Here is an 18025-nt window from a genome sequence, read left to right as displayed (position 1 = left end):
GGGAGTTTGGCCAGGCAGGGCTGTGCTGCCCCAGCCCCTGGACAGGACAGACAGGGAACCAGCTCGCTGTCCCCAGCAGGAGCTGGCTTGTGTATTTGTGCCTTCTGTGCAGCATGGACATGAATCCCTTCTAATGGGCATCTTCTCTTCCCAGTGAAATACTCAGAACGGCCACCACAGTCCGCAGAGCCACCGCAGCCCCAGCCGCCTCGGATCTGAGGATCCCTTGCAGCAGCCGCTCACAGTGGTCCTGCCACTGAGGACCAAGATCCTTCTTTCATTAGGACCCACAGCTGCTGTCCTGTTCCTTTGATATCATTGGCTTCTCGTTGTTCTAAGTTTTTTTTTTTGGATGAGCTCTTGGTGTTTGTGAGATTGGTTTCTCTGCCTTGCAGACAGTGTGGGGTGCCCTCCCTGCCAAAGGTACCCTAAAATCCAGCCTTGGGAGCTGCTGGGTCACCTACTCCCCAAAACTAGACAGTCCCAGACCTCACTGAGCTGGGGAGGGGGACCAAGCTGAGGGAGGCCAAGCAGACAAGAGATAGACCACAGGGTAGTGTGATTCCTGAGTTATTACACTGACTCACTGGCGGGTTTCTGCCAAAAGGCAGCCCTGGTGTGACCTCAGAGAACTAACACAGCTAACACACATGGTGCTTAGAGACCCTGCAAGGAACAAACGAGTGAACACCAGGTACGGGGGGGTCATTTCTGTCCTTTCCAATTCCAGTTTGACACCTGCTGCTGGGCTTCCAGAGAGCTTTATGTTTTACATTTATTTAATTGCAAAAATGCATGGCATGCTAGCCCTGCCCTCAGAGTTTAGGAATTTTCTAGACAAGTAGAAGCTGTGACTCTCAGGTCTAATTCCCTTCTGATTCCACAGGGGATTGGACGTGGTCTCCAGGCTGACATGATTAGTTTTTAGGAATCATTTATGTACTAGAAATGCATTTATCCCCCTCCCTCTTGTGTCCTTATTTGGTAGCAAAAGCTAGACATCAAGAATGAGTATCAAAGCCAGAAGCATGCTTGTTTGCTTAGAAATATATTTGAGGGAAAGGGGAGGGGAGGGGAGGGAAAGGATGTTTGCTTGGTTTAACGACATATGCCTGCCTTGGCAAGTTTATAGATATACTGCCTGGCCTGCTGATGATGAGCACTGGGGGCCTGCTCACTGCGGGAAACACCAGAACCTGAGGACTGGCTCCTCACTTGACCTGGCACTATCTTGTTTGGGCTGGAGCAGAGCTGACTTCCTGGAATGTTCTTTTTGGCCTGTTTCTGGGAACTCTGCTGTTAGAAGCTGAGCTAGAATGTGGAGTCACCGTCTACTGATTATGAGTTGGGAGTGTCAAAAGTCACTCCCTGAAAGCATAATGAAGGTCAGCAGGAAGGTGGGCTCCTATGTACACAAGTTCATGTGCCTCTGCCCTGCACGGGAGGCCCCACCAGTCTCCCAGGCTCTATGTTAGCTCCTTGTCTGCTGAGCTGAGAGCCAACTCCAACTTAAAGAAACAGTTGAAACCTGAACAGACCCCATAGGTTATCTAATGGATGCCCCATGTGTTCATTTATGCACTTGTTTTAAAAACATACTCCGTTGTGTGATGGTAATCAGTTCGGTTGGATTGTGTGGCTCAGTGCTGCCCTTCAGATCCATTCCCAATGCAGGCCTGTGGGTCCTAAAATGCCTTCTGTGTCGGGGTACCTCCCATTCAGCCAGGAGTGTGTGTCTTTGATGGGGTGTGGAGCATAGGACATTGAAAGAAGGAAAATGTGGCCTCCCCAGGTTCCAAGAGATTGAGCAGGGGAGGCATTGCTTGCAAGGTATGCCCGTTTCTAACACCTCCCAGCCCTTACTAGCCAGATTGTTGTCAACTTTGCTTGGCTTCTCCATCCCAATGATGATAAGAGCTAATGGCCTGAACCCTGGCCAGTGCTGGGCTGGAGGCAGCTATGAAGAATTTTGCACCTGTGTCTTGTTGCTACATAGATTGGTTGACCTCAGGACCCAGGGACAGCCAGTGTCCTAAGGACAGGAGTCAGAGAGGGATTGCGTTAGGATGGCTGGGCACCAAGGCCCTCCTGAGGCCTTTAAAGGGGAAACATAGGGCCAGCGTTTGCATGCGATTAAATACTTCTCTACCTGCCACCGGGAACTGTGCACATGTATAGAGAAGTCAGCCACAGCAGCGAGTAGGATGAGGAGCGATTAGCCTGTGTGGCCCTTGGCATGGTGAGGATTGGCACCGGAATTAGCACTGTTGGGTTTCTCCCCTTAGCTTTAACCCTAGGCTTGTGATGGCAAAGAGCCTGCACTACTCCATCTGGGCTGAGAAGTAAACACACTCAGTAAAGCCACATTCTGAGCAGCACTGACTTCAGTTGCCAAACCCATTTTGTTCCTTCCTAGCTCTCTGGGTGCCTTCTGCAGAAGGCGTGCTCAGACTCTCTCCTAGTGGCTGGCCAAGCCTGGAAAATCACTCAGCCACCCATTTGCCGAGCTGTCATCCCAGGGGGAGTACTGATACCTGCAGAAGCCTACAGGGCTTTTGTAACTTTGTGATTATCTGCAAGTTGCATTGGCTGGTGTAGGCCTCTCTCAGGTGATAAGGGAGACACAGTGAGTGAATTAGAAGGGCCAGTTGAAAGGAGCCAGTCCTTATCAGCTTAACGTGGTGGGCAGGTTGGGGGAAGCGGGGGAGGAGAGCTGGCTCAGTGTTAATAACTGAGCCCGTGGAGGAAGGAGACATGGCAGCTTTGTGGGGTGGAATACCCTCTCAGGTCAGACCCACAGAACAGTGCCAGTCCACTGCCTTGGCTACTTGGCTTGGGCGTTAGTACCAGTTCTCGGAGGAAGAAGAAATAGAGACTGATCGAGTCCCCAGTACTTTTTATGTGCTTGTATTTAAGTGTGAATTGTAAACTGTCTCGTCTTTGCATTAAATAAAATGGAACCTAAGAGATTCTTGCATTGTGATGGTGTTTAAGGCCCTTCCTTTGTCAGATGATGCTGTTTTTTCCTTCATTATGATAATGGAGCCCACCTCCCCCACACCCTCCCCAGCCAAAGGTTTTTCTCCGGAAGGAGAGGGGTAGGTTGGGGCTTCCAGGGGCTGGCCCCCCTCAGGGTATAAGGAGCTAAGGCCTGGAGCTATCCAGTGACTTGCCTGATGTTCCAGGGTGCGTGGGGGGTAAGGGGTGGGCGGGAGGGCAGAGGCAGGCCCCAGACTCTTGACTCCCAAGCCCACTGCTTTGCCTTCTTCAACAAAAGGCAGCATGGAAGTGGTTTCAGCCAGACAAACTGAGCAGGGAGGGGGGCCCTGCACCCCATCACTCATTGCTGCTGCGTGTGGAATGGCCTGCTTGGGATAAAGTGTGCTCTTGTCACGACCCCACAGCTTGACTTATAAACAGAAAAGACAACCTGACATTTCAGCGTGAGCAAGATGCGGTGGGCACTGGGAGGACTTCCACATTGAGGTGGGTGACATTTTTGTTCTGGTAGTAAAACAGCACTAAGTCTTCAAACCCAAACCCACTGAGTGACTTTTCAGTGCAGGGGTTCTGTATGGCCAACTGGGGTCTCACACAGTGGCCCTCCTAGCCTTGCTACTCAGCTGTCACCGCTGAGAACTACAGCTCCAGTGACTGCTCTGTGGAAAGGGACAGGAACCCAGGATTTTTTAAGAAGGGTAGGCCTCAGGGGTACCATGGTTTCATCCAAGCCCTTACAACTACCCCCACCCCCCAAAGGCCAGCATTCCTTATGTGCGCTTCTTAGAAGTGCACCCAGTTTTAGGGTGAAGGACTCATGGCCTGGAAAGACAGCCCTGCCTCCTCAGAGGTGCATCTGGTTCTCAGGTGTCTCCAGTCCTTTCCTTTGTCATTAACATTTTTTTCAAGGTTAAGGTCAAGGGGCATTTCAGATTTCTAAATCACAGTACTTACCCATTTCAGCCAAATCATGAGGACTTCAGATAAATTGCATTTATGACTTTAGTAAATGAATTCAATTATTGAAAGGCACATCATAAAATAACATGGATTGACTGTTTACCATTGCTAATTTTCCCCAAGGGGAAAAATCTACCAAAACACTTGAAAAAAAGAAACCACAGAGCAAAGATATTATCATTTTAATTACAGATTGTAATATAGTGCATCAGATGAGGCAAATACGATACTGTACCAGTTTTTAAAAATCTGCACCGTAAAGGTTTTACATTCTAGTACACTTAAATAAAACCGGGGGGGGAAAAAAAAAACTGCTTAGGTAACAAAACTATACTTCAAATTATTTTAGAAATAGTTTTGTGCTAGGAACATATCAAGGAGAATGATCTTGATTGCTGCTTTCAAATCCAAGGGGAGTTTCTAGGGCTCCTCCTAGGGTCCCGCATGCAGAGGAAGGTGTGGCAGCCCAGGCTAGGCCCACACACTGCCCAGCACCACGCTAGCTGACCTGGGCAAGACTAAACCCACTCTGCTACTCTGGTTCTGTCAGAAGCCTCATCCAGTCCCCACCAAGTTTAATAGTCTTAGTGCAGCTGGGGAGTTAAGGATATTTCTAGGGAACAAAAAAAAAGGGAATGTCTCCATTTAGAAAAAAAAAAATCAGAGTATCAATGAATAATCCAGTTTATCCATTTGTAAATAAGCTTTCAGATATGTTGGGAGCATAAATCAAAAGCTAATATAAATTGAACTGTGATTTAGAAACAAATCCCCAGCTGATAAAAATGGAGAATTCATTTTAGGTAATCAAATCACTTTGAAGAAGTACTTCTGATACGTTTATGAGTACCAGATAATTTTCTTTAAGAATCAGAAAGCTCCAAGTTGAAAAAACATCTCTCTTAGCTATTTGTAAAAAAATCTTTGTTTAAGAATATATTTTCAAAAATAAGGTCAATATGTAAGACTGTGCATCAATTAAACAAACTAGATATTCCAATGCAGTTGTACTCAGCACTAATCCTATGGGCTTCTGAGGCGCCCTGACTCCAAAGGCAAGCTTAATTCCCGCAGTGAAGGGGGTTCCAGTGACTGGCAAAAAATGGGCAGGGCAGGGGGAGGGTGTGACCTGCTGGGGTGGGTGCAAGATTCTGTGACACCACACAGAGGAACTCAGCTCTAGCTCTAGTGGATGGACCAGCTGATGGTAAATTAGTTCCTACCCACGCTGACAGAGTGCCAAAGTCAGGAGGGAAGGCTCAAAACTGGGAGGAGAGGCCTGGCCGGACAAGGTTGGCTTTGTGATGAGAAAACCCAGGGAAGTGCATGTTCTGCTTTTGGCAACTGAAGCCACAGCTCGGTGGTTGCTTTAAAATACTGACATGAAGTCATAGGAATAGACTGAATGAAAGTGATCTTCAGACAGGCAGGGAACAGGTGAGAGTGGACTCAGAAGCAGGAGGCTGCAAGGTCAGACAGGCCAGGAGCTGTGGACAGCTCTGTGAAGGAGCCCACGGGGAGGCCAGCGCAGAGCTGCCGGAGTCCTCTCCCAAGGGAAACTGCTATTATTGCCATCAGTGGCCTAGGCTACCTCGGGGCAAGTACCAAAGTTGGGTGAGGCTAGACACGGTGCCTTTTAAACGATTGTATTCAAGTCACGTGTCAAATGTACCACATAAAAGTTATCATGAGCTATTTTTGAAAAGAATTTCTCACACAGTCCAGTTAGCAGATACCTCCTGGAGTGACTGGTAAAAACATAAAAAAGGACATAGGAAAATAAATGCATATTTATCTTTATAAAAAATACCTTACATGTACACAACAGTAATTGGTACAGGGGCCCCCTTGCAAGAACTCCAGAACGGAGGACAATGGTCTATTTCCCCCAAAAAATAGTTAACTTTAAAACAGTCAAGTTGTAGCGAGGAGCTGAAAGAAGCCCGGGGCTGGCAACATGGTCTCTAAGTAAATGGTGTTTGTTTTAATGAAGGAAAGAAAGGATATGAGACTTTCTTGAACCGAAGCACTGTGTTCCATTCACTATGGCTTCTCCCAAGCGCCTGGGCTGGTCACAGGGTCAATGGGACAGACAGCCACCCCGAGAAACCCAACAGGAGGGAAATGGGATGTTCAGAAAACAAAAAACTATAGATGATAGTGGGAGCTGGCACTTAGCCACACACAAGTTGCTGGTTGGAAGTGCCGTCCAGATGTGGAAGGCAGTGGGCCTAATACTAAAAGACAAGATCACAATCTGTAGCCGGAACAGGTAGCAGGACCCTTGCCTGAGTCATCAGGGAGAGCAGTGGAGCTGCAGGATGGCCTCGGTGGCTGGACTCACCGGAACCATCGTCTCTACAGCATCAGACTGAGGTGTGCACGGGTGTGACTGAGTGGGAAGGCGAGGAACCCCGCTCAGATGGGGATGAGGCTCGAGTGGCCACCTCCCGCTGCAGGTCTTCCACCCTCTTCTGCAGCTCCGCCCTCACAGCCAGCAGCTCCTTGAGATTTTGGTGAATTGGCATCTGGGGGAAAGCAGAACATTGCTGCGTTAGCCACTCAAGGGCACTTTCAGCATGCAGATGCTTCTCACTGCAGGATGAGTTCACAACCAAGATGCCCATGTGTCCTCATGCCAAGCTACAGGGACTCCCGACACAGGAGCCGGAGGCTCCAACTAACCCTGTAGGGATGCTTTTGTCACCCTGTGCTCTCCTGCCAGCTTGGCCAAATTCCCAGAGAACACGAGCGGGCTCAAGTGAAACCTCAACCTGGGCATCAGGCAAGGCCACAGGTACCGACTGGGAGAAGGACACACAGTCTTTTCAGACTGGTCGTAAAATGCTACTGGCTTGTGCCCCTTGCATGCACACATACCTCCATTACCTCTGAATTTTTACAATTTTATAAATAGCTCTACTGACTAAAAATGCTTCTGTTAAACCAGCACTTTCTACAACTTGAAATTTCATTCATTTTCATCTATTGGAACGGGAGCTAGCAGAAGCCCCTGGAGAGGGCATTGCCAGCAGAGGCGAGTCCCCTGGGGACACTGGCTCTTCACTCCTTCCTTCCTTCCATATAGCTAGGCACAACCACTTAACACCCTCTAATGGCTCATCATCATTGGCTCCATGGTTGGACAGTTCACTCTTTGGTGGAGATAAATGATGAAATTAACAGGCCTGGTAGGAGTGGAGTGTCCAAAAGCACCCCCCACCCCCAGAGCATGTGCTCTTCACACTGCTCCCTGTGGGATGAAGCAAGCATGTGTGTGAAAAGGGTGGGGGAAGAGTGATCCAGGTAGAAGGGACAGCACATGCTTCTAATACTTGGAAGGTTCTGGAATGCTGGAGGGGAGGGGCAGCAGGACCTGGTGAGAGGTGAGCAGGAGAGGCAGGCTGGGGTCAGACCACACAGGGCTTTGAGGACAAGGCCAGGCTGTTACCCTTAGGGTGGCAGAAAGACGTGCTCTTTTGAAAAGAAGAAAAACAAAAAGATACCTGAGGCCTCATTCGTGGATTCCATCGCACGTAATAGTTTACCCATAATTCCAAATGACTCATACTAGCAACAGGATATAAGACGTGGTTTTCATAATTCACAAAGAAGGGGTTAGAAAATTCATCGAGCTGACTATTGATATAAGACCATAAGGATATAGTCTTCGTATGTATATCCTGAAAAACAAAAACGGGAATATTTTGAGATACATTCAGCTTTTCTTTAGATCCTCAAGAATTTGTATTACATAAAGAAAAGGACTTGCATAACAAATGAATTGAATTCGAATTCTTATTTGAATTCAATTTACTAAGCCCCACACCCTTCCCTCTGTCATGCATCACATCATGCTAAGGATGACATGAAAACACACACTGATTACTGTCCTGGAAAAATGGAATGCTGAGTTAGTTAACATCTAGCAATTGCATCTGTATGAAGACAGAATGAGAACTTTCTAACAACCAGGGAATAATGGGGCTCATCCATAGCAAATACATTTTTAATTCTGGTTTGCAGTTTGTTTTTAATATTAATGACTGGGTAGAATTTACAGATAAGGTTGTTTTCATTGGAAAACCATGACTATCTTGTACAAAACACACCAGGGTTGCAGGCTGGAGAAGCCTTATATAGAGAAGTCAATATATCATTAAATTATATCTCCCTTCCACCTGATTTTGCAGTACATGGTTTATAAATGTTATAACCATTTACACTGCTCATGTTTAGAAATGCTATCATCATTTACATTGCTCATCTGAATGAGAATATCCTAGTGGAGCAGGTAAACATTAAACATGGATCAAGCACAGTGACAAAATCAAAAGAAAATGGTGAGGCCAAGAGTATTTTCTACCATTCTGTTCTTCCCAAGGCAGCTGACTTTCTCACAAGCTGTCCAGACTCAGAAAATTTAATTAGGACCTTTTCATATTTTATATTTATAAGAGAAACACCAGCATAATTGAAGGGACTCCAAATAGCCAAAACAATTTTGAAAAAGAACAAATTGGGAGGTCTCACATTTGTCAATTCCAAAACTTATTACAAAGCTATAGTAATCAATACACGTGGTGGTGCATAGGATGGATATAAATGTGGATCAGTAGAATAGAAAAGAATACAGAAACAAACCCTCACATTTGCAGTCAACTGATTTTCAATAAGAGTGCCAAGAAAATGGGGGAAAGATGATGGTCTTCTCAACAAATGGTGATGGGATAACTAGATAACCACATGTAAAAGAATGAAATTGGACCCTTACTATACACTGATGGGAAGTGATTACTAATGGTTATAGACTTTCTTTTAGGTGACAAAAATTTTATGAAAAATGGTGATGATTGCACACTCCTTATATTAAAAACCACTGAACTGTACACTTAAAAGGTATATTTATATCTCAAGAGAGCTGTTTTTTAGAGTACATTTTGGTTAAAAAAAAAAAAGGGCTAGACCTAGGTCCCTCTGCATTCAGTCCCCCTTTTATAGTGGTACGTAATGGGAAAGGCATTTGCGCAACTTGGAAAGCAATGGACAGGATATAGTACACTTACCTCTTTGAGCCGCTGCTGTTCACTATTGCACAAGAAAGTCCCAAAGAGACAGCTATACAGGTGATCCAAGATTGTAATCAAGAATAGCTCATTAAATTCAAACGCTGAAGGAAACTTAAATGGAGAGAGAAATAAGGTTAAAGTTCAATGTCTAAGACATAGTGGTACCAATGTTTTTGTGAAAAGACAGCTGACACAACTTGGAATATAGTTAAAGCTTCAAAGGAAGATGGAACCCACATAACCATCTATAGTTTCAAGCTTATAGATCTGGCTGAACTGGAAGTAACAAAAATTTTACCAATGCCTAAAAAGCTTATGGAGCCCTGGCCGGTGTGGCTCAGTTGGTTGGGCATCCTTCCATGCACCAATGGGCTGCTAGTTCAATTCCTGGTCAGAGCACATGCCTGAGTTGTGGGCTCAATCCCCCGGGGGGGGGGGATATGCAGGAGGTAGCTGATCAATAGTGCATTCTCACATACATGATTCTCTTCCCCCTCCCTTCCCCTCTCTCTAAAATTTAATTAAAATTCTAAAAAAAAAAAAAAAAAAAAAAAAAAAAAAAAAAAAAAAAAAAGCTCATGGAGCTCCCATATCTCCATGATGGTAGAAGTTCATATTCATCCTTCTGCCAGAAACAACTAGAAAGCTGGACAAGATATATGAAACATCTGTTTTCAGAAATTAGCAATAGATACCATGGGGCTGTGTCCCACAACAGAAAGGAAACAGGGAGGTGAGCCCTACCATTGTCCCAGGTTTCTACATGGAGGTATATTCTGGGCCATGGAGAAGAGTGGGGGGGGGGGGGATTACAGGCACAGCATATATCAGAAGTGACTCAAGGAAAAATAGAAAGTCTATTTGTATTAAAGAAACAACTCATAATTTAAAATCTTCCCATAGAGAAAACTCATTGAACAACCCCCTCCCCCCAAAAAAATACTTACCAATATATAAGCAAATTGAACCTGGCAATACATAAAAAGGGTAGCAATACATGTGGAGTTGATCTCAGGGAGGAAAGGTTGGTTTAACACTTGAAAATCAATAATGTTACAAAACAATTAGTTAGTGAAATTCACCATATTAACAGAATGAGGAAGAAAATTACCTCAACGGTTACTTTAGCTAATTTTTTTCCTTTTTCAATATATTTTTTATTGATTTCAGAGAGAAAGGGAGAGGGAAACAGATAGAGAAACATCAAGGATGAGAGAGAATCATTGATTGGCTGCCTCCTGCAAGCCCCCAACTGGGGATCAAGCCCTCAACCCAACTTGGGCATGTGCCCTCAACCAGAATTGAACCTGGACCCTTTAGTACCCAGGCCGACGCTCTATCCACTGACCCAAGCCAGCTAGGGCTGTTTTAGCTAATTCTTAATGGGATTTGGAGAATTCTAACAAAGACTTTTCCTTTGCTAGGAAGTTCTAGCCAGTAGCTGGTATTTAGTAGCCATGAGAAGGCAATCTGGAAATGATAATAATGATTCTAGTAACAGGCATGTACTGAAGGGCCCAGGTCCTACCCTGTGCCAGAATTCTAATTTTAAAACAAAGTGCCCACTGAACCGGTTTGGCTCAGTGGATAGAGTGTTGGCCTGCGGACTGAAAAGTTCTAGGTTCGATTCCGATCAAGGATGTACCTTGGTTTCAGGCACATCCCCAGTGGGGGGTGTGCAGGAGGCAGCTGGTCGATGGTTCTCTCTCATTGATGTTTCTAACTCTCTATCCCTGTCTCTTCCTCTCTGTAAAAAAATCAATAAAAATATATTTTTTAAAAGTGCCCTATGATAGAGGACTGGATAAAAAATATGTCGTATATATACACAATGGAGAACTACAAGGCCATAAGAAAGGATGAAATAGCATCATTTACAAAACATGGATGGACCTTGAGAACATTATGCAAAGTGAAGTAAGTCATACAGAAAAAGCTAAGAACTATATGACCTCACACATATGTGGAATATAAAACTGAAACTTATGAACACAAATAGCAGTGTGGTGGTTGCCAGAGGGAGGGAGTTGAGAGGGAAAAGTAGGTCCTTATATGAGGTGACAGAAGATTTGACTTTGGAGGGTGGGCTCATGGTTCTATACACTGAGTGGCCAGATTATTATGATCTCTAAATGCATAATAATCTGGCCACTCAGTATATGTATATATAGAGAGAGGCCCAGTGCATGAATTCATGCATGGGTGGGGTCAGCCAGCATGGCCAGCGGGAGGGGACATGGGCGGTTGGCCGGCCTGCCTGCTGGTCGAACTCCTGGTGGAGGGGACAATTTGCATATTAGCCCTTTATTATATAGAATATACACTGAGTGGCCAGATTATTATGGGTTCAGAGATCATAATAATCTGGCCACTGAGTGTATACAGGATTTGTAAATTAGTAATCCACACATGTAACCTATATGTTTATGTTAGCTAATGTAACCCCAATAAAAATTTAAAAAAGAACAACAAAAACACACACAAAAAAACATAGTAAAATATTAATCATCTACTAAATGAAACAAAGCCAATTAAAGCAGAACCAAATAGAACTACCCAGCATGTTTTGTCAGTGTAAAGACTATTCTCCACTCAGAGTGATGTTAGCACATTATCATGACTAATCCTGTGATCTCTAGAGTGACAACCAGGGTCACTGATAGATAAGTTTATTTTTTAGCTTAGTCATGACTGTCCAAACTCCAACTGAAATTATTTTCCTCACCAGGATATTCCAATCTCCAACTTAACCAGTTCTGCTCAGCTACCTTGGATTAAGGTCAGCTTCTCTCCATCTTAAGGATTGCTCTTAAACACACAATTCTGTTCTAAAAAGCCCCATGAGAATACCACTTATTCAGAAACTTCTGGGAGCTGTCGTGGTTGTTCCTGTTAGCATTCTTGTTCTAAGATTAACTAAAATAATGATCAACTAAATCTGGCTGACATGTTAAAAAATAGCTATTGGTTAATCTTTTCCCAGAGTCTCTTTTCCCAGAGTCTTTAAGATTGCCCCTTAAACTCTGACAATGGCCTTACATTTCAAATGGCTTTTAAAAGGCCAAGTGTATTATATGTCCACTTTCCCAGTCTTTTGCTATGCATCTTAGTTATGCCCTATTCACAAATTACTAGAACGATGAAGCTTAATTTTAAGCAACTATATAACATTTGTGCATATTGAAGCTTTATTAAATCAAGGATAGGAATGGAAAAATCTATTTTCTTTTCAAACATTTAAAAATATGTTTACTAACAGGACAGCGAGACTTTTATTGACATACTAGAGGCTCAGTGCATGAAATTTGTGCACGGGGGGGGGGTCCCCTCAGCCCAACCAGCACCCTCTGGCAGTCCATGACCCCTCACTCCTTACCACCTGCCTGCAGTGGAGGCAGGAGAGGCTCCCTCCACCGACTCTGAGCTTGCCAGCCATTAGCCCGACTTCTGGCTGAGCAGTGCTCCCTCTGTGGGAGCACACTGACCTCCACTGGGGCAGCTCCTGCATTGAGCATCTGCACCCTGGTATCAGTGCGCATCATAGCGACCGACCATTCTGCCATTTGGTTGATTTGCATATTATGCTTTTATTATATAGGATTTTTTAATCTTATGAGTCTTCATTAGATCTGGGAGCTCAGTTAGGTGCATTCTACAACCACTGATTCTAAGCCTTATTCTGGCCTAGTGGGCACCAGTTATGAAAGGTGACAATGGGGTGGCACTCAGCCCAAGTCCATCAGCACTCAAGACACTGGAATGCAAAGGCTCCATCTACTCACCTCAACTGCTATTCTCATTCAAAGGGCATTGTGGCATTAAATTCAACTCAGAAAACATTTCATTAGGGTAAGTAGCAATATTTGTTTTGGCCTCTTTTCCTGGAAACTATGCCATTTACCTAAAAAGTGTGGTTTTAAACACTCCACTGAAATCCATAATAAAATTTTGCACTCCCTGAGGGACAAAAATAACAACTTAAACTTATCAAAAAGGTAGAGTCTGTTAAAGTCTGGATATTGTAGGATGTCTTTGAGACTCTTTTCTAAAGAATCCCTCAATTACTTTTCCCTTTATCTCATTTTATATCAATTTGTGAAAGGAGGTTAGTTAATTTTATTCTGAGTTTTCTGACAGCTTTACACTGCATTAACTTACTTGATTTAGCAATAGACAACCTAAAAATAAGTTAATCTTATTAACACATCTTTTCTAACAATCTACATCCATTCACTTGTGCCTTAATTGATAAAGACTAATCATTTATGTTTCTACATCTAATGCACTAACAATATCATTTAAAAATAATTATGCACATTTCATGGACCGAGTCTTAGAGCTGTGAAAGGCATCTGAAATTTTCTAATCCAAACGCCTTATTTTCTTTCTTAAAAACAAGCAGTACAAAAATGATGCAGATTAGACATAAAATAGGCACTAATCAACATGACAAGTGATAGTCAGATTGAGGAAGTTAATAACAGACACACATTTACCTAGATATTTGGGAGTAATAAGCTACTTCATATCCATGAAGTGGTGCTTATCCTGTCAGAAGCATCAGAATTATTTTTTGTGTTCAATTTTTTAAAAATATATTTTTATTGATTTTAGAGAGGAAAGGAGAAGGAGGGAGATAGAAACATCAATAATGAGAGAAAATCATTGATAAGCTGCATCCTGCACACCCCCCACTGGGGATGAAGCCCAGAACTCAGGCATATGCCTTGACCAGGATCAAACCATGACCTCTTGGTTCATAGGTCAATGCTCAACCACTGAGCCATGCCAGCTGGGCTGTGTTCAACCTTTCTATACATTTTTTTCTAAGATGGATTTCATACTTCCTTTTCTTAACCTGAATGTAATCAACATTTAATTTTTTTACTGGCTTGGTATCAACATGAACAGCAAGAAGTGCATGGCACACAAAACAGTGAGACTTTTGGCCAGCCTTCTGAGTACGAGTTTGCTATTACCTATCTGTCACTCATAGCAGGGTGCCTGCCTGTGAGAACATTCCTTTTACCACCACAATCTTCTAATTGACTGCTTTCAGTCAGCGGTGACCTGGCACTCAGATGACTGTTGAGCCCAATCAGCTCCCTGGTCTAAAAGTAAAACTAAGTTCCAAGAGAGGCCCAAGGATTCTGAGAATTTACTTTGGTTGCTCTGATCTGCTGCCCCTTTTTTACTTTATTTCTAAAGGTATGTCTATGCTCTCTAGATCCTTGCTACAGCAAGTGTGATCTGTGCACCAGCAGCATGACTTGTTAGGTTAGGGGTGTTGAACTCAATCAGAGAAGGGGCCAAAATCTAAAATCCAGCCTAAATCGTGGGCCGAATGTTTTACTGAACAGTCATAAACTGTCATTGTGATGGAAACACAGCGGAGTGCAGTGATGACAGCGCAGTGCGGGCCACATTGCAAGGCCTGGCGGGACGGATTTGGCCCGCGGGCCTTGTGTTTGACACATGTGTGTTAGGTGCTTGTTAGAAATGCAGATTCTCAGGCTCATCCCCAGACTCACAAATCAGACTCTATATCCTTTATAATAAAAGGGTAATATGCAAATAGACCAAACGGCAGAACAACTGAACAATCAAAGCATACTATGCTAATGATATGCTAAGGTTGCTCAACCACTCGCTATGACATGCACTAACCACCAGGGGGCAGACAGTCACTGGTCAACCAGTCGCTATAATGTTCACTGACTACCAGGGGACAGATGCTCCGACTGTTAGGTTAGCTTGCTGATGGGGTCCTGCCCATTGGGACTGAGTGAGATTGGCTGGGCACACCCTGGAGCCCTCCCACAGTTCCTCCCTGGCCCATCGTGCTCCAGTAGGATCCCTCAGTCTGGCCTGTGCCCTCTCAAAATCTGGGACCCCTTGGGGGATGTCCGAGAGCCGGGTTTCAGCCCTATCCAACAGGCCACTGCCCTTGAGAGGGCACCAGACACAGGGCTCATGGTGATAGGGACTGATTGGGCATGAGCCCACACTGGGCACGGTGGGGCCAGGATGAACTGGAGCAGCAGGTAGGAGCTCCAGGTAGCACTGGACTGCAAGTTTTGGCCCAATCCCAGCAGCCTACCCAGAGGGACCCCACCATGCATGAATGCATGCACCAAGCCTCCAGTTTTACTATAAGGCAGAGGGGATTTCTGTGTTTCCATTAAGTTTGAGCTGCACTGGTCTAGGGAAGAATCCTCTGCCTGTTCCCAACCTCTCTCCTTGCCTCTCCCCGTCTCCCCACCTCTTCTCCCTATCTCTGATTCTCTTTCTCTAACCCTGCCCCCTCCCTCTCTCTATACATTTCCTCTCTAGCTCTCAGCCTTTCTATCTCCCTGTCCCTTTCTGCTTCCCTCTCTCTACTCCCTTCCAAGGCCCCCACCCCACTCTCTGCTTCCTTCTTTGCCTTTTTTTTCCTACCTACTCTCTTTGCCATCTCTTGTGTCCCCTCTCTCCCCTGCCCCTTCTCTCTTCCCTTTCTTTCTCATCCCCTCTCTTTCCTACACTCCTCTCTGTGGCCTCTCCTACTCCACTCTGCCTCCTGCTCCTTTTCCTGCTCTTTTTGCCCCCTTCTTGTATCCTTGCACCCCTCTCTGTCTCTCTTTCTCTGCCCTTCCCTAACCTCTCTGGCACTTTCTGCCACTCTCTGCCTATTTCTGCCTGTCTCTCCCTGCCCCTCTGGCTCTTTCTACCACTCTCTACCTCTCTTTCCAATTTCTCTCTGCTTCCCTTTCTCTGTCTTTGCCCCCCTCTGCCTTTCTCTGTATCTGTCCCTGCTCTTGTTATGTCCCCCTCTCTCTCCTGACCTTTCCTCTTTGCCCCTCTCTTTCCTATACTCATTACTCTAACACCCCTCTCTTTCCCCTTTCTCTGCTTCCCTCTCTCTGTCCTTGTCCCGCTCTGCCTTTCTGTCCCTGTCCCTGCTCCTGTTATGTCCCCCTCTCTTTCCTGACCTTTCCTCTCTTTCCTACACTCCTCACTCTACCTCTCCTCTCTCCTACCTGCCCTTTCCCCTCTCTTACCCCCTTCTCTGTCTCCCCCACTACCTCTTTCTGTACATCTCTACCCCCCATATCTGCCTTTCTGCCCCTCTGTCACCCCTCTCTACCTCTTCCTGCCTCTTTCTGGCCCCCACCGTCAGTCTCTACACCTCCCCCATACCTCCCTTACTCCACCTCTTTCTGGCCCTCTCTCCTTGCCCCATTCTCTGCTTCTCTCTACCACACTGTCTCTCTGGCTCTTCTTTTTCCCTGCCCCTCTCTTTCTCTGTCCCTGTCTCTCTCTGCCACCTTCTCTCTCTGCCCCTCTGCCATCCTCTCTCTGTCTCTCATGATGTTTCTGTCTTTATCTCTCTGACTAGCTCTAGCTCTGTCTCTTTCTGATTCTAGGTCCATTTCCATGGCACAATCTCTTATCATGATGGTAAATCCTCAAACTCGGGTTTGAATGTTGGAGATGAGGGGAAAAAATAGTACATACCTCATGGTCTGCTTTGAATTAAAGCCCCCATGGGCTCAACTGGCTTAGGGAAAGGTGGTCCATGTATGGGCTTCTTGCTTACCAGGGCCCTGTGTATCATGTGTGGGCTTCTTGCTTACCAGGGCCCTGTGTACTGGGATTTTGGAACTGAGCACCAGGAGATGACAAAATACTCTGCAGCTTTCTATCTGCCATTGGTTCTTGAATAGTCATTTCCCTCAGTGACCTTGGGGTTAGAGGGGCTGTGGCCTGGGGGAAGGGTATGGAGACTCCTGGATTCCCTGGTCAATCCCCTTTGCTGGCCTTTGGTCCAATCCCCATTTCTAACACATTACATTTCCGACCCAGCAGAGGACTGTGTTTCCTTGCACTGACAGAAAGGGAGCAAGAGTAGTAGAATGGCTGAGGAGTAGGGCCTTGGTTTGCAAGGCTGGGTGACAGGATGCTGACAAAAAACACTTGCACAAGAAAAGTAACTTTTGTTGAGAAGTTGTTTCTAATTTTCTGCTTATATTTCTAAAAAAAACTAAATAAATTAGAATCAAAATGAATTAATATTGTACACACATCTTCATTTTGAATGAACATGAAAGTTTCCTCTTCAACTCTAAGGAATGTTTGAAACAGACTGTGTAGGTTAAAAATGTATTTTAAATCTCTCACCTGTCTTGTCATTTGCCAAACACAATCAATAAACTGAAGAAATATTGGAGATCGGTCAGCATCTGCATGGTTGTCATTGCCATGGCCCACTCTCTGTAAAGAAGCAAGAGATTAAGTGTTTTAATGTACACATGGTTCTCTCAAAATTGCCTGGTGACAAGAATAATGTCTCTTCAGAGGGAAGACTAGGGAGGGTGGATGGGAAGAGATCAACCAATGAACTTGTAGGCATATATGCATAACCTGTGAAAAACGAACAATAGGGTGGAGCAGGCTAGAGGAGATTAATGGGGGGGGGGGGGAAGTATATAATACTTTCAACAATAAAGATTAAAAGAAAAAAAGAATCATGTCTCACTCGTATGTCTCAAGACCTAACAGAATTACTGGTACATAATAGGTACTCAAAAATGTTCACTGAATTGAACTCGCTTTCATTAGTCTTAGAAAAAAAAATTCAGTGTACTATAATTTTACATGTTGATTGTTTTATAATGTTTCTTTCATACAATTGGGATCAAGAGTTATAAGCAAAGAGCCAGCGTTTTTCAGTCCAAATGATGGGGTCACTCCCAGCCACCACACCAAGTGCACAGTGTCACCCTGAGACTACCAATTAGCAGCTCATAAAGCACATTATGATTGCCATTTTCTCCACAAGTGAGAAGAAACACATTTTTTCTATTGTTCAGAAATGTCAGGAAAGTCTGAGAATGAAAATAATCATTAACAATATACAATTTTTAAGCAATTCTCTATGACTCAGAGAACCCCAAAAATCTCACTCTTGAAATAGTAATGGCTAAGGTCCTTGTTCTAGGAGTCCAATGTTGTAT

At 44.6% G+C, this 18025-nt stretch overlaps 2 protein-coding genes across 15 annotated transcripts in view; one reads left to right on the top strand and one right to left on the bottom strand.

Annotated features, from left to right (window-relative positions):
* The window catches only part of CD99L2 (CD99 molecule like 2), an 80783-nt gene extending 77818 nt beyond the window's left edge, over positions 1 to 2965 (top strand). For all 5 annotated transcript variants that reach the window (XM_036413079.2, XM_045572569.1, XM_036413080.2 and 2 more), the window contains one exon: positions 155 to 2965. In XM_036413079.2, the coding sequence (XP_036268972.1) occupies positions 155 to 219 (65 nt within the window). In that variant the 3' untranslated portion in view covers positions 220 to 2965. The remainder of the gene's footprint in view (positions 1 to 154) is intronic.
* A 1162-nt stretch (positions 2966 to 4127) lies between these two features.
* MTMR1 (myotubularin related protein 1) overlaps positions 4128 to 18025 on the bottom strand; it is a 62731-nt gene continuing 48833 nt past the window's right edge. For 9 of the 10 annotated variants that reach the window (XM_036413076.2, XM_036413074.2, XM_036413065.2 and 6 more), the window contains 4 exons: positions 17190 to 17282; positions 9027 to 9140; positions 7467 to 7643; positions 4128 to 6488 (listed from right to left, as the gene is read on the bottom strand). In XM_036413076.2, the coding sequence (XP_036268969.1) occupies positions 6327 to 6488; positions 7467 to 7643; positions 9027 to 9140; positions 17190 to 17282 (546 nt within the window). In that variant the 3' untranslated portion in view covers positions 4128 to 6326. The remainder of the gene's footprint in view (positions 6489 to 7466; positions 7644 to 9026; positions 9141 to 17189; positions 17283 to 18025) is intronic. The other variant, XM_036413066.2, reaches the window with a different exon arrangement.

This window comes from Pipistrellus kuhlii, unplaced genomic scaffold (genome assembly GCF_014108245.1).
Source record: "Pipistrellus kuhlii isolate mPipKuh1 unplaced genomic scaffold, mPipKuh1.p scaffold_m20_p_49, whole genome shotgun sequence".
In the NCBI taxonomy this organism is placed as follows: domain Eukaryota; kingdom Metazoa; phylum Chordata; class Mammalia; order Chiroptera; family Vespertilionidae; genus Pipistrellus; species Pipistrellus kuhlii.
Note: the sequence above shows the minus strand (reverse complement) of the source record. Positions and strands in the feature narration are given on the sequence as shown.